Source organism: Chiloscyllium punctatum, chromosome 6, assembly GCF_047496795.1.
Source record: "Chiloscyllium punctatum isolate Juve2018m chromosome 6, sChiPun1.3, whole genome shotgun sequence".
NCBI lineage: Eukaryota > Metazoa > Chordata > Chondrichthyes > Orectolobiformes > Hemiscylliidae > Chiloscyllium > Chiloscyllium punctatum.
Window position 1 is genome coordinate 82,023,604 of NC_092744.1, and position 12,031 is coordinate 82,035,634.

General features: G+C 37.8%; 1 protein-coding gene across 1 annotated transcript in view; it reads left to right on the forward strand.

Annotated features, from left to right (window-relative positions):
* Positions 1–12,031, forward strand: part of wdr33 (WD repeat domain 33) — a 107,605-nt gene that overhangs the window by 19,726 nt on the left and 75,848 nt on the right. The window contains exon 2 of the mRNA XM_072573089.1: positions 3,882–4,109. Coding sequence (XP_072429190.1) covers positions 3,906–4,109 — 204 coding nt within the window. The 5' untranslated portion in view covers positions 3,882–3,905. The remainder of the gene's footprint in view (positions 1–3,881; positions 4,110–12,031) is intronic.

The following is a 12,031-nucleotide window of genomic DNA, read 5'->3' on the forward strand; positions in this document are numbered from 1 at the left end:
ATCCAACGAGCATTGGATGCTGCCTGAACTGCTGTGCTCTTCCAGCACCACTAATCCAATATTTGGTTTTCAGCATCTGCAGTCATTGTTTTTACCCAATTCTTATCATACTTCACTATGACTATATAACAGAAGAAAATTGTTTAGCTGTCACCTTTGTATCACACATATTTGGACATTTGCATATTTGTTAGCAAGCAATCATCTGTCTTGTGATAGACATAACAGGACATTGTCATTAGTGTGCACAAACAGATTGCTTATTACTTACGAGAGGGAGTTCCAGGATTTTGACCCAATGACAGTGAAGGAAGGGCAGTGTTTTTGCGACTCAGGATGGTGTGCGCCTTGGAGGGTTTTGTGTAGGTGGTGAAGTTCCTTCACACCTGCTGTGCTAGTCATTTCAGGTGGTAAAGTTTGAATGCTTGGAAGATGCTGTTGGAGGAACATTCATTTGTATTTCATTTTTCAGCAATGCACATCAAAGCGGACGTAAGCTTTTGTCTTTTCATTCTTTGCCTAGATAGTGTACTCCATTTTAACCTTCCATCACCCAAATGATACCAGTTGCATGGGAGACTATATGCACCAATGTGCCTGATGCTTGACTGACAGATACATTGTGTATGAGATGCGTGGTCCTTAATTTTGGTTATTTTGATTCCTGCTTTCTCACTGCAGTTTTGAAGTAATCTTGAGTAATTTAAACCTTTTATACGCTATAGTATAATCATTGTGACCAATAACACGGTAGAATTGCAATCATTTGTAAAACATTTTGGCTGTTATTCCATTAGACAAAACAAATTTACTTAATTTTCTATGAAGGTAAATTTAAATGTTCCAATATAGTTCCAGGATAATTGACAACATATCCAAGTACGGTGTATGGGAAAGTTCCAGTGTTCACATGCCCGTCCTTTGCAAAATTCACTTATCTGCAAGATAATTACTATGTAAGTTTTTGCAAACAGCAGGACTTTACTCAACTCTGGAAAGCTGCCAAGTCTGCAAATGTGACACACATTATGAAAATCTGTCTGGAAGATTGTTTCATAATTGAATGAAAGTTGCATTTATGTACTTTCATGTTGTTAAGATTCCTCAAAATGTTTTGCAGCAGTTCTAACTTTTGAAATGTTAAATAAGAACAATTGTAAGCCAATTTGTACACTGTACAGTCTGTCCAAACAGCCAGTGAAGTATCTTGTTTTGTGATATTGGATGTGGGGTGAATGCCATCCAAAGCACTGGATTACTCAGTTGTGCTTCTCTGAGTGGTTCCAAGGAATGTTTTGACTCGATCTGAGCAGGCAGTGGGTCTTAGGTTTGATGTGCTGCTTGAAAGATGGCTGTTTTGGCAGTCTTACATGGTTAAGATTATTTATACTTTTAATCATTTCAGACATATTATGACACTCCTTTGGCACAGGTACTTGAGCCTGAACTTTCTGTCCCAGAGATAGGGACACTTCATTGAACACAGAACTCCAAAGAGCAGCATTTGTTTGAAAACATGGCATGCCCAACCTCTTAGATTTCATGCTCAAGTATTGTAGTAGCTATTTGAACCTGGCTTAGACTAAATATTAAAAATGCATACATTGTGTGGCTTGTGAATGTCTAATCTTAGCAAAGGATCAATGACAAAATATTGTGGCTTTTATCTAAGACTTCGAAGCTGAAAAAGATTGTTTTGCATTATTTAAACCTGGGGTTCACATTGTGGCTTGAGAAATGGTTGAATGGTTGTTCTGTCTTGGGAATTTTTCAGGGAATGCTATTTTGAAGAAAAAGAAGGTATTACATTTGTAAAGTACCTTTTACAACCTCACGACACCTCAAAACGTATTACAGCCAATAAAGTGTTTTTCAGTTGTAATTGCGGGTGTAATGTCGAGAAATATTGCAGCCACTTTGAACACAGCACAAACAGTAATGAGAAAAACTTATCAGGTTATCCAATTGGACAGATTTGATCTCCATTGAAGGTCTCTGTTGTCTTTTGATATTGGGCCATGGCCTTATCTGAAAAGAGGCATCTTTAACAGTATAGCTCACTCAATATTACACTGGAGAAGGCCAGATGAAAAGTACAGGCAGAATTTCAACATTTCAGCTAATGAATATGTGATTCAGTAAAACAGCAGCATGTTTGGTGATAGCAAAAAATTAAGTAAACCTTTAACAATGTGCAGTTCCCATTTATGTTTTCAGTTTGGGTAAGGCCATCTCTGATGTAGTTTATTTTTAGCCCAGTTATAATGCAGGCTGTAATAGAATTGTGGATTTTGGCTATCTCTTATAGTTACGCACATGTAGAATTACAAGGCATGAGCATTGGTTTGCTTGCTTATTTAGTGAAAACAAATCTTCAAGACTGAGCAATTGTCTTATCATTTACTGAGTTTAAGGTGATTACTCCCTACTAAATCTGTAGAGGATGCTTTCTTTGATCAGTAGCATTGTTTGTAGCTGTCCACAAGTGTGTAAAGGTTTGTACTGGTGGAGGAGGTTGGTTGTTCACGGGTGCTGGAATTCAGAGCCTGTTATGCACCTGATGGAACATGCAATACTTTTCATTCTTTAAATTAGAGGATTCCAAAAGTTATCTCAGTTCTGCCCACAACCTGCATAACCGTGAGTTTCAATGGCATTTGAAGCTACTGAAAAGCCATCAGTCCAGCAAGAATTAATTGATTTTCTGTGTGTGAAGTACTTTGACAGCACTAACTACAAAATGAAGCAATTGCCTAAGAGGCCAATATGTGCAGGAATGTCTGACTGTTTTGAGCTCATTGATTTGTTGGATTTCATTCGAATGGGTGAACCTCAGATTTGTAGGATACCTACCATGAGGCTAAATACCTTGCTTGTATGACTTGATGAGTGCTGTTTGAAATATTATAGAACCATTCAATTTTGCTTTTTTTTTCCTGGCTGTATTTCTGGTTGCTATGTAATTTGGCATTTTGAATGTTGTCTTCAAGTAGCTTGAATAGGGTTAATTTGTAAAACTGGTGCAAAAAAAATTAATATGCACAGAACCCAGTTCTAAGTGTGTAAAATAATTATGGTCTGTTTCTGTGGTTTTCACTCAAGTTTCCACCTGGGTTGCCAAGACAGTATAGTCTTCAGGTGAAGTCAAGTCCAAAACTGAGGGTAATTAGATCAAGAAATACAGATTCCATTCGTCCTATTTCACAATCCTATATTTGAGGAGTATATTTAAAGTGCTTGAAATTTCCAAGCACTTTTTTTTTGAATGTAGGAATGACTTGACAAGTTTTCATTGGCAATTTTCAATACAAGTGGGTGTTATGGGAGATGTTTTAAATTTGTAGTACTGGTCCAATTGGAGCCTGATATCTTGGTGACATTATTGTGAAATTTTAACTGACCCTGATAAATATGCATATCAAAACCATGACCACACTATAGGGTTAGAAAGATATGACTTAAAAACAGCAATATTTGTCACAGGACTGAATTTCTCTTTTGGCATGGTGTCGAAGGTTAATGCTGAGTATTGAAAGCAAATTCTAAATAGGTATTGAAGCTTTTTGTTTGCAAATCTCTACTCCCATTGACTACTGAGTAAAAGCACTGGAGGTCCATTCTGAATCTCATGTTGTTTAGTTACTATTTCTGCTGGCTACAATGTTTGATTTGAGTTGTGCAGTTGGTTTTGTGTGTGGCATCAGACAATTTTGTTGTCTGACCGCATGTATCCGTATGAAATGGAAAGGTATCCCCAGAAGGCACCAGGTTATGGTAGTTGCTGGATTAAGAAGGGAAATTATCATGGTAGAAATTGTGCAAAGAGGTTTGTACTCAGTCAATAATTTCAACTGAACTTTTCATATGGATTTATTTTACAGGTTTCTTACAAGAGTTTTATCATCATGGCTTTGGAAATAACCTCGCCACCTCGGTTTTTTCATATGCCGAGGTTTCAGCACCAGGGACCAAGGCACACCTTTTACAAGCGGCCAGATTTTGCTCAACAGCAAGCCATGCAGCAGCTAACCTTTGATGGTAAACGAATGAGAAAGGCTGTGAATCGGAAGACGATCGATTATAATCCGTCTGTTATTAAGTTCTTAGAGGTGAGATGAGAAACAGGGAGACTGATTAAGAATGGGCTTGTATTGAAGTGTGCTGCACTCCATGGTGACTGACATTTTGGAACCATTTCATTGATTCTTTATTCTAATTTCTGACATAGTATGAAGTGCACTGAGAAATGTCTCATGTCACTCTTCCACTCTTGCAATCTCTGTCTTTAAGATGACAGATACACAACTTTTATAAATGATATCATACCACTCAGTAAATGGCCTAATAAACTAATACTATTGAGTATATTTTGCATCTGGGGATACTTGATTGAAAACAGTATTTCATTATTCATTCTCGACAGCGCTTTTGAGATCAACAACATAATCAACTGTCAACCCTGTTTAATTTTGCTATATGTACAGTACAATAATTTACTAATATGATGGGAAACTGGATCTCTTGTAGTTGCAGAATGAACTATATAGATGTATGGTTAACACAGCATAAAAAGGAGTAACAATATTTCCCTATTCATGGATTGACACCAGGTTTTGTCAATCTGTCAGACATAAGTTTTAACTCTAAGCATTCCTTACCTTCTGCTTGATCAGTAATGTGAAGTCACGCAGCATTACGCAAAATTACCCAGTCATTGCATTGGGGAATTGTGGTCTTGTGCCCAGCCTATCTGGAAATAAATTTTGAAATATTTGACACCGGATTATGACGGTTCCCAAGCACTGCAGCATCTGAAATCTGGTGGTGTTTCAGAAAGAATCTGTGTCCTGGTTACTTTGATAGCTACAGTGAATAGTTGGGAGGTAGCTATGGAAATAACGAGAGAAAGTTCCTTTTTGGTCATTTTCTCTAATACGTGTTAACAGTTCTTCCTTCTTAGATCTGCTTCAATTACAGTATTTGGAAAACAAGTTCTAATTGTAAAATTTCATCTGGAAAGCTTCAGCATTCTGTCAAGAAATGATTTTCATCTCAAACAACAAACCCAGGCAGTTAGTTGTTGCTGTTTTTATACTGCAAACAAAAAACCACAAGGGAATTAGTATTAGCATTCAGCTTTAATTTGTGTTTCTTCCGTATCCTGTCAGCAACCAAGATTGGTATGAGGTAATGTAGTGGTAGCAACACAGTAAATATAAAAAAAAACCATACAGCTGTAGATCAGCAACAGAGGAACTAGAGGATAAATACATTTTCGAAGTTGAAACAGGAAGAAAGAACTGCGACTGACAAAATGTGGGATATGAGTAGCAAGCCCACGTATGTTTAACACAAACAGGCCGAAAATTTTGTTTAAGTTCCTTTGCCAATGAAAGCAGTTTTGCACCAGTTTCATTTTTTGTTCCTGATCAATTTGCTCAAAACAGCATTTTATGCCCTGCCAATATTGTTTTTGGTTTCAGTTTCCTCGAATCAGTTTGGACATCACACTGCTGCCACTTGTTGCAATTTTGACAATGATTTTCTTCCTTGACAGATTTCTAGCATCTCCTATAAGCAAACCTTATCCATTACAATCTGGAAGTCCTATTTTCTTTAAGAATAACCAGGCGTTTTCCTAAAGGTTATGAATTATTTTAACTGAAATCCATGCACAATTTCACAATCACAGCAGTTAATTAGTAGACTGCTGGGTTAGTTACACTTGTAACATTGTGTCTGCGGCTCCACTATTGTTTTGAGTTCAACCCTAGGAGTGCTGAATCTGAGTTTATTCTCAAGAGTGGTATTCTGAAGTGCTGCACTGTGCAAGGAGCTGACATTTGGATAAGATGTTAATTTGAAGTATCATCGGTGTCAAAATGCAGTGACATAGTTGAAAGAAGACCTGGGAATTCATGGTGACCTGATCAACATTCCTCCCATCATCCAACCAGTGTTGGAAAGAAACAAACATATTAACACGTCATCAATCAGGGTTTGCTGAGATGCTACAGTGTGGAGTTATCACTATATTTGCTCAGAGTTCCTCACTGTTAAAAATATCATTCATTACATGATGTGGTTTGAGATGTTGTGATTGATATTAGGCACTGTATAAATGCAGTTTTTAAAAAAAAAATAAAAATGAAGCAGACATCATTTTTCAAGAGTATATCAAGCATTGGTCATCTCAAATGTTAACCAACTTGCAAGTATCCTGTGCAAATAATTTTTGTAAAAACTGTGAAATAACAAACCACGTCTGCCCAAACACTCACTGTATTAATGAAGTAGTAAGCAGATTTAAAAACAACTGCTCAGTGAAGAATTGTTGGTCAGCAAACATCTACCACTTCAGAAGAATGAACTAATAAAACTGTTGATGTATTGAGAAATTCTTCCCTACTAAATCATGCTCATTGAGAATTTGTGACTGAAGAAAAGTTTCTGATTTATAAAACAAATGATAGGGACATTCAAATGTAAAAATATATGTACTTATGTGCCTGAAAACAGGTTTTTGTTGGTGGTCTCTCTCCTAGAAACTTGGGCATGAATTCCTAGGCATTCAAGAGCTCTTAACAAAATGAAAAAGTTCACTCGGCTGTCAAACTGCAATTGTCAGATTCAACAGTTCACTTTGCAAGCCATGTGCACAGAAGAGCTTTAGCAATGAAAGTTAAGGTTGCCACCCATCCATTAATTGAGCAGCACTTTTTGAAGGAAGGCTGACATTACTGGGTTCACAGTGCGTCATTCTGATAGGATGCTAATATTGCTGTTTCTAAACTTGAAGCCTTTTCTCTGCATTCTTCACTTTGCATTGGTCTACCCACATAAAAGACCTGAGCACCTGCAGAGCTGAGGGCACGCAAAAGGGAAGTGGAAATTATGGGTAAATCTTACAAAGAGCTGGTTTAAGTGTGATGGCCTAAAGGCTGTCTCCTGCACTGCATGGTTCTATAACTGATAGTACTCAAACCAAAAAGTTAATTTTGGAACTTATGTGATAATTACGATGAAATGATATTTTCACAAAACAAAATAAAACAGAATTTTATCGGCGGTAATGTAATGTAGCTAAAGCATTGAAAATGTTCATGGAGATGCAGTAAATTTTATGCAGTTAATTTGGTGTGTCTTTGGCAACTTTTTTGTGCTCTCATAACACTTTCAGAGCTGGCAACGAATTTGAATTCTGCACAAAGTTCAATGGGGCATTGGAGCCAAGGATTCATGACCGTGTGCTGGAATTTTGAAAGAAGTTGTCTTTTGAATGTTTTCTGTTCCTGACCCAAGTTATTTTTGTTCAGTCAAACTAACAAAAGGACATAGTTAAAATATGTAACAACAACTACCCACTGCAATCACGAACACTTAAAAACAAGACAAAGGTAAAACATGCACCATCTCCAATGAATATTAATTTTTACTAAGAGAATTGTACAGCGTCTCCATTTTCAGGCTTGGGGTGCTATAAGAAGTTAACAATTTCAACAGCATCCATCCCAGGTTGCTGCTGTATCATTTGCAATCTAAAATCTCTAAACTCAGAACTAAGGACCCCATTTTAAACTCAATCAGATACAATCTGAATTGCAATGAAACATGAAAAGTGCAGAAGAGATGCTTGGTTCTTTTATTTTCAGTGTTTTGTCTGATTTCCTAATTTAAATGTGCATTATATTCTGAGTTAAACAGCAAATACATTAATGCTGGTGGAGGAGAAAAATGCTTAAGGGTAAATTTGGCTGAACAATGTCATTTTAGACCATTTAATCTCATCCTTAAAAAAAACCACTTCAACCATTTTCATACTGCAGTTTCTGGTTATTGGTTTCATGGCTTTAAATCACCCTTTCTAGCAGTTACATCTATTTAACTGCTGAAAATAAAGAGGAACAATCAAATCAAAGCTGGTCAGTCCTTTCACAGCCAGTCATGAATGATAGTGGACAACTGAATAACTGGGAGGAGGAGGCCCCCGAACATCTCCATACTCGGCAACGGCAGAGGAGTGAGTGCAACGAATATGTCTGGTGGATGCAACCACCTTCAATGAGAAGTGCCAAGAGGATGATCCATCTCTATCACCTTCTGAAGGCCTCCTGTCTCATGTACTAGTCGACAGCCAATTTATTTTTCTCCGCATGGTCTCAATAGATACGTGATTGATTTGGATACAGCAAAGACTGAGATTGGGCAATATCTCCGTTATGAGATCTCAGTTATGAGAATGAAACCTTATTCTCCAGAACTCTGTGCCCCGATTCAAGCTATTCCAATATAGTAACGAAGGCTGACAAAGTGAACATTACCCAGTTATTACCTGTCTACTCAAAACAGTACTAAACCAATCAGGCCAATTAATGCCCTATCAATGAACTTAATCAGCAAAATGATGGGATTATGGACAATTCGACAAAGTGATATTTATTCACTAATATTCTGCTCAATTTGGGTTCATCAGGGACAGATGACTGCTGCATGCCTCATTGTGGCCTTAATTCAAACATGGGCGATACAGCAAAATCCCCAGAGGAAGGCCAAGGTTGACAGCCCTTGGTTGACATTAATATAGCATTTGAATAACTGCAACACCAAGGAACTGTAATATATTCAAGTCTTTGGGGATCAGTGGGTGTGGGAGAAGCTCACTCGTGCCAGTAATCATAGCTAGCAGAATGGAAAATTGTCATAATTGTTCTAGACCAATTATCTCAGTCCCAGAGAATCATTGGTGGTGTTCCTGGAGTTCTAAACTCACTCACTTCATCAGTGATCCTCCCTCCACCATGAATTGAGAAATGAGGATGTGCATTGATTGTAGTGTTCTGTCGAATTAACCCATCCAACAACTGAAACAATCTGTCACTGGAAAGTTTTGGATAGCATTCGGACTTGGATTGTTAAATGGCAAGTGATAGTCACATCACCAAGTGGCAGGCATTGACCATCTCCAAGAAAGTAAGATTTTAACTACTCTCTGCTTGTCACTCAATGGGTGGTGAATTGTAGAATCCCCCATCAATGACATCCTGGGGGAAGGTGTTATTTAATTGGACTAGCTACAAAAGCAGGGAAAGAGTTAAGTATTCAGCAGTGACTCCAAAGCCTTTCCCAATTTACATCTACAAGGTAGAAACTGGATATGTAATTGAATACATGGCACTTGTCTGCAATTGCACTTCAGAAGGCTGACCCAATAAAATAAAAAACAGCTTCTTTGATTGGTACATTATTCACCAACTTAAACATTCATTGCTTCAATCACCTTTGAACCTAACCTCCAGTATACACCATCCACAAGATGCATTGCAGCAACTTTCCCAGGCTGCTTCAATAGTACCTCTCAACTTAACAACCTCACTCACTGAGAAGGGCAAGGACAGCTGGTTCTTGAAACACCATTGCCTGCAAGTCTTGCACACTCCTGAGTTGGAAATATATTGCTGTCTCTTTTCTAGGTTAAAGTCCTGGAATTCCCTTTCGAATGTAACTGTGTGTATACCTTCATGGGCTGAAGCAGGCATGTCGTCACCATCTCAAGAACATGTGGGAATAGCAACAAGCGAGAGGCTAACACCTTTGAAAGAAAAACTTAAATGTGCTGTGCACCTGTCTTACACGTTTACAGGTGTACAAGATGCTAAACTTGATTACAAAGGTGAGCCTAAAATTGTGGCATCAATTCATTTTAACAATCTGCACAGCAAAATACAGGTGTCTCAGTGACAGTTACATTATCATTTGTGTTTTAGGCTCATCCTTTGTAGTCAAGTTAAGCGTCTTGTATACCTGTAAACGTGTAAGGTTTTCTAGTTATTTTCAGTATTGTGACTTGAGTATGTATGCGCTCATTTGTATTCATTGTTAAATCTCTAATCTTTAAGAAGCTAATTGAATGAGCATAAGAGGTTATAGAAGAAAAAATACTATGATTTTAAAAATTCTTTTAATATATATTAAATATGTAAATGCAAAAGATTTTAAGGACGAACCTTATACATATGATGGAGCTGGTTGGAGACAGCTAGGAAATTTAGTTGAGTTGTAACAATATGGATAAATAAAAGTCTGTGATAGTTGGGGAATTCCAGAAGTATGTGATACTTTACCAAGTCACAAATGAAAATTTGTATTTAAAAATAATGTAACTGCCACTGGGAGACCTGTATTTGGCTGTTTGGGTTGTTAAAATGATCCCACAATCTGTCAGAGGTCACACAACACCAGGTTACAGTCCAATAGTTTTATTTGAAATCACAAGTGAAGTGGCTGACAAAGGAGCAGCACTCCGAAAGCTTGTGTTTTCAAATAAACCTGTTGAACCGTCGCCTGGTATCATGTGATTTCTGACCTTGTCCACCGCAGTTCAACAACTCCACGTTACAATGCCTAACTCCACGTTAAGATGCCTAAATGCGTGCATCTGGAAAAGTGCACAGAGCTCAATCCCCTGAGACTCTGGCTATAAAATGCTTTGGGCCATCATATGTTTATGAATATCATGATGTTAATGCAAATTTATTTCATATGGTGAATCAAACCATTTGTTAAATTGGAGCTGCAAGGATATTTTCGAAGTGCAAAAATTCCAATGTACAATGACTATTCAGATATGGCGTAGAGAACTTCTCTCATTGTCCTTAACCTTAACTCAACATTCTCCCTCAACAAAACAGATTTAGCATTCTCTAACTCATTATTTTCACCAATTCACACATGACCACTTGCTTTAACCTTCCTCTTGAACAGCACTGATTGTCTGTTTGAGTTGTTATCCACAGTTCCATTCTTTCTTCATTTTTTTTTCTCATCCTCTAGCAGAAAGATTGTTTTTACTTTACCTTTGACTGCTGTTAGATACCAAAGACTGGATCATTTCTCTGCTTGATTTTCCCACTGACCCCCACCTTTCCTTCCATGCTCATGTTTTGCTTTATCTTTGCTGCTGTCTTTGGCACCAATCGGTTCTTAGACAAGGCCTCCTCTTCATTCCCTCTAACCCAGATCTTAATTAACTTCAAATTTGACACAAAAGTGAATGTTTCATTCTTTCCCTATACACCAGTTTCTTCGTCAATTGCATCTTCCTTCAGAATTTGCTTTTCACCTCTCACCACCTATACTCTCTCAGATCTCACTGCTAACTACCACACGCTAATAACTATTTGAATTTTTCGTTTCTCTTGCTCACTTTAAATTATTCTTCTGAACTTTGCACTGTTCCATTCTCTCAGGTCCAAAGCTGACATCATTAAGCTTTATGACAAGGGTGACATTGCCACACGCGTGGAAAGTGAATTCCCCTTGTGCTGCCACCATACATTAACCAATAATTTCTAGACATTCAATGACCTCTCTTCTGGAGCTTTTCACTTAATCTCTGATTTTGTGTGGAGTTCAGATGACTACGGCCAGGTTCAGTCTCTATCCAGTGGCGCACAAATGAACTGTTGTGATAGACCCATGACAGTCAGTTCCTACCAGAAAGAAATGGTTTTCCTCCATGGATGCTGCAAAATGTACTGAACCTTTTCAGCAATTTCTGTTTTTATTGACAAAGAATTGGTCCTTCTGTATCATAACTGACTCAGATTTTTATTTCCATTCTTTTTCTTTCTTGTGCATTGACTTCTGATCTGCATCTCTTATTCTTGCAATACCTTACACTAGTTTCCAGCTTCCGGGCCCTTACAGTCTGTCTAGCATCATGGACATCCACCCTGTGGTCCTCATCCTGTGTGGGCCCTCAGAGTGGAGGTCCGCTCAGCTCCCATCTGCCCTCCTCTGCCTGGGTGTGCAACTATTTTCATTGATTAACCTCTGCTTTGACAAAATTCACTTCTTCGAAATAAGTGTTGCAATGAAAATTTGTATGAATTCTACCTATGCCTGTTTCTCATGGTATGCATAAAACATCCTTTGTTTTAGTCCTATTCTGGTTTGCTCCTTCGCACTTTATCTGGTGCATGAATTATTTTGGTGCTGAAAAGTGTTACCAATTGTACATGATATTTATCCT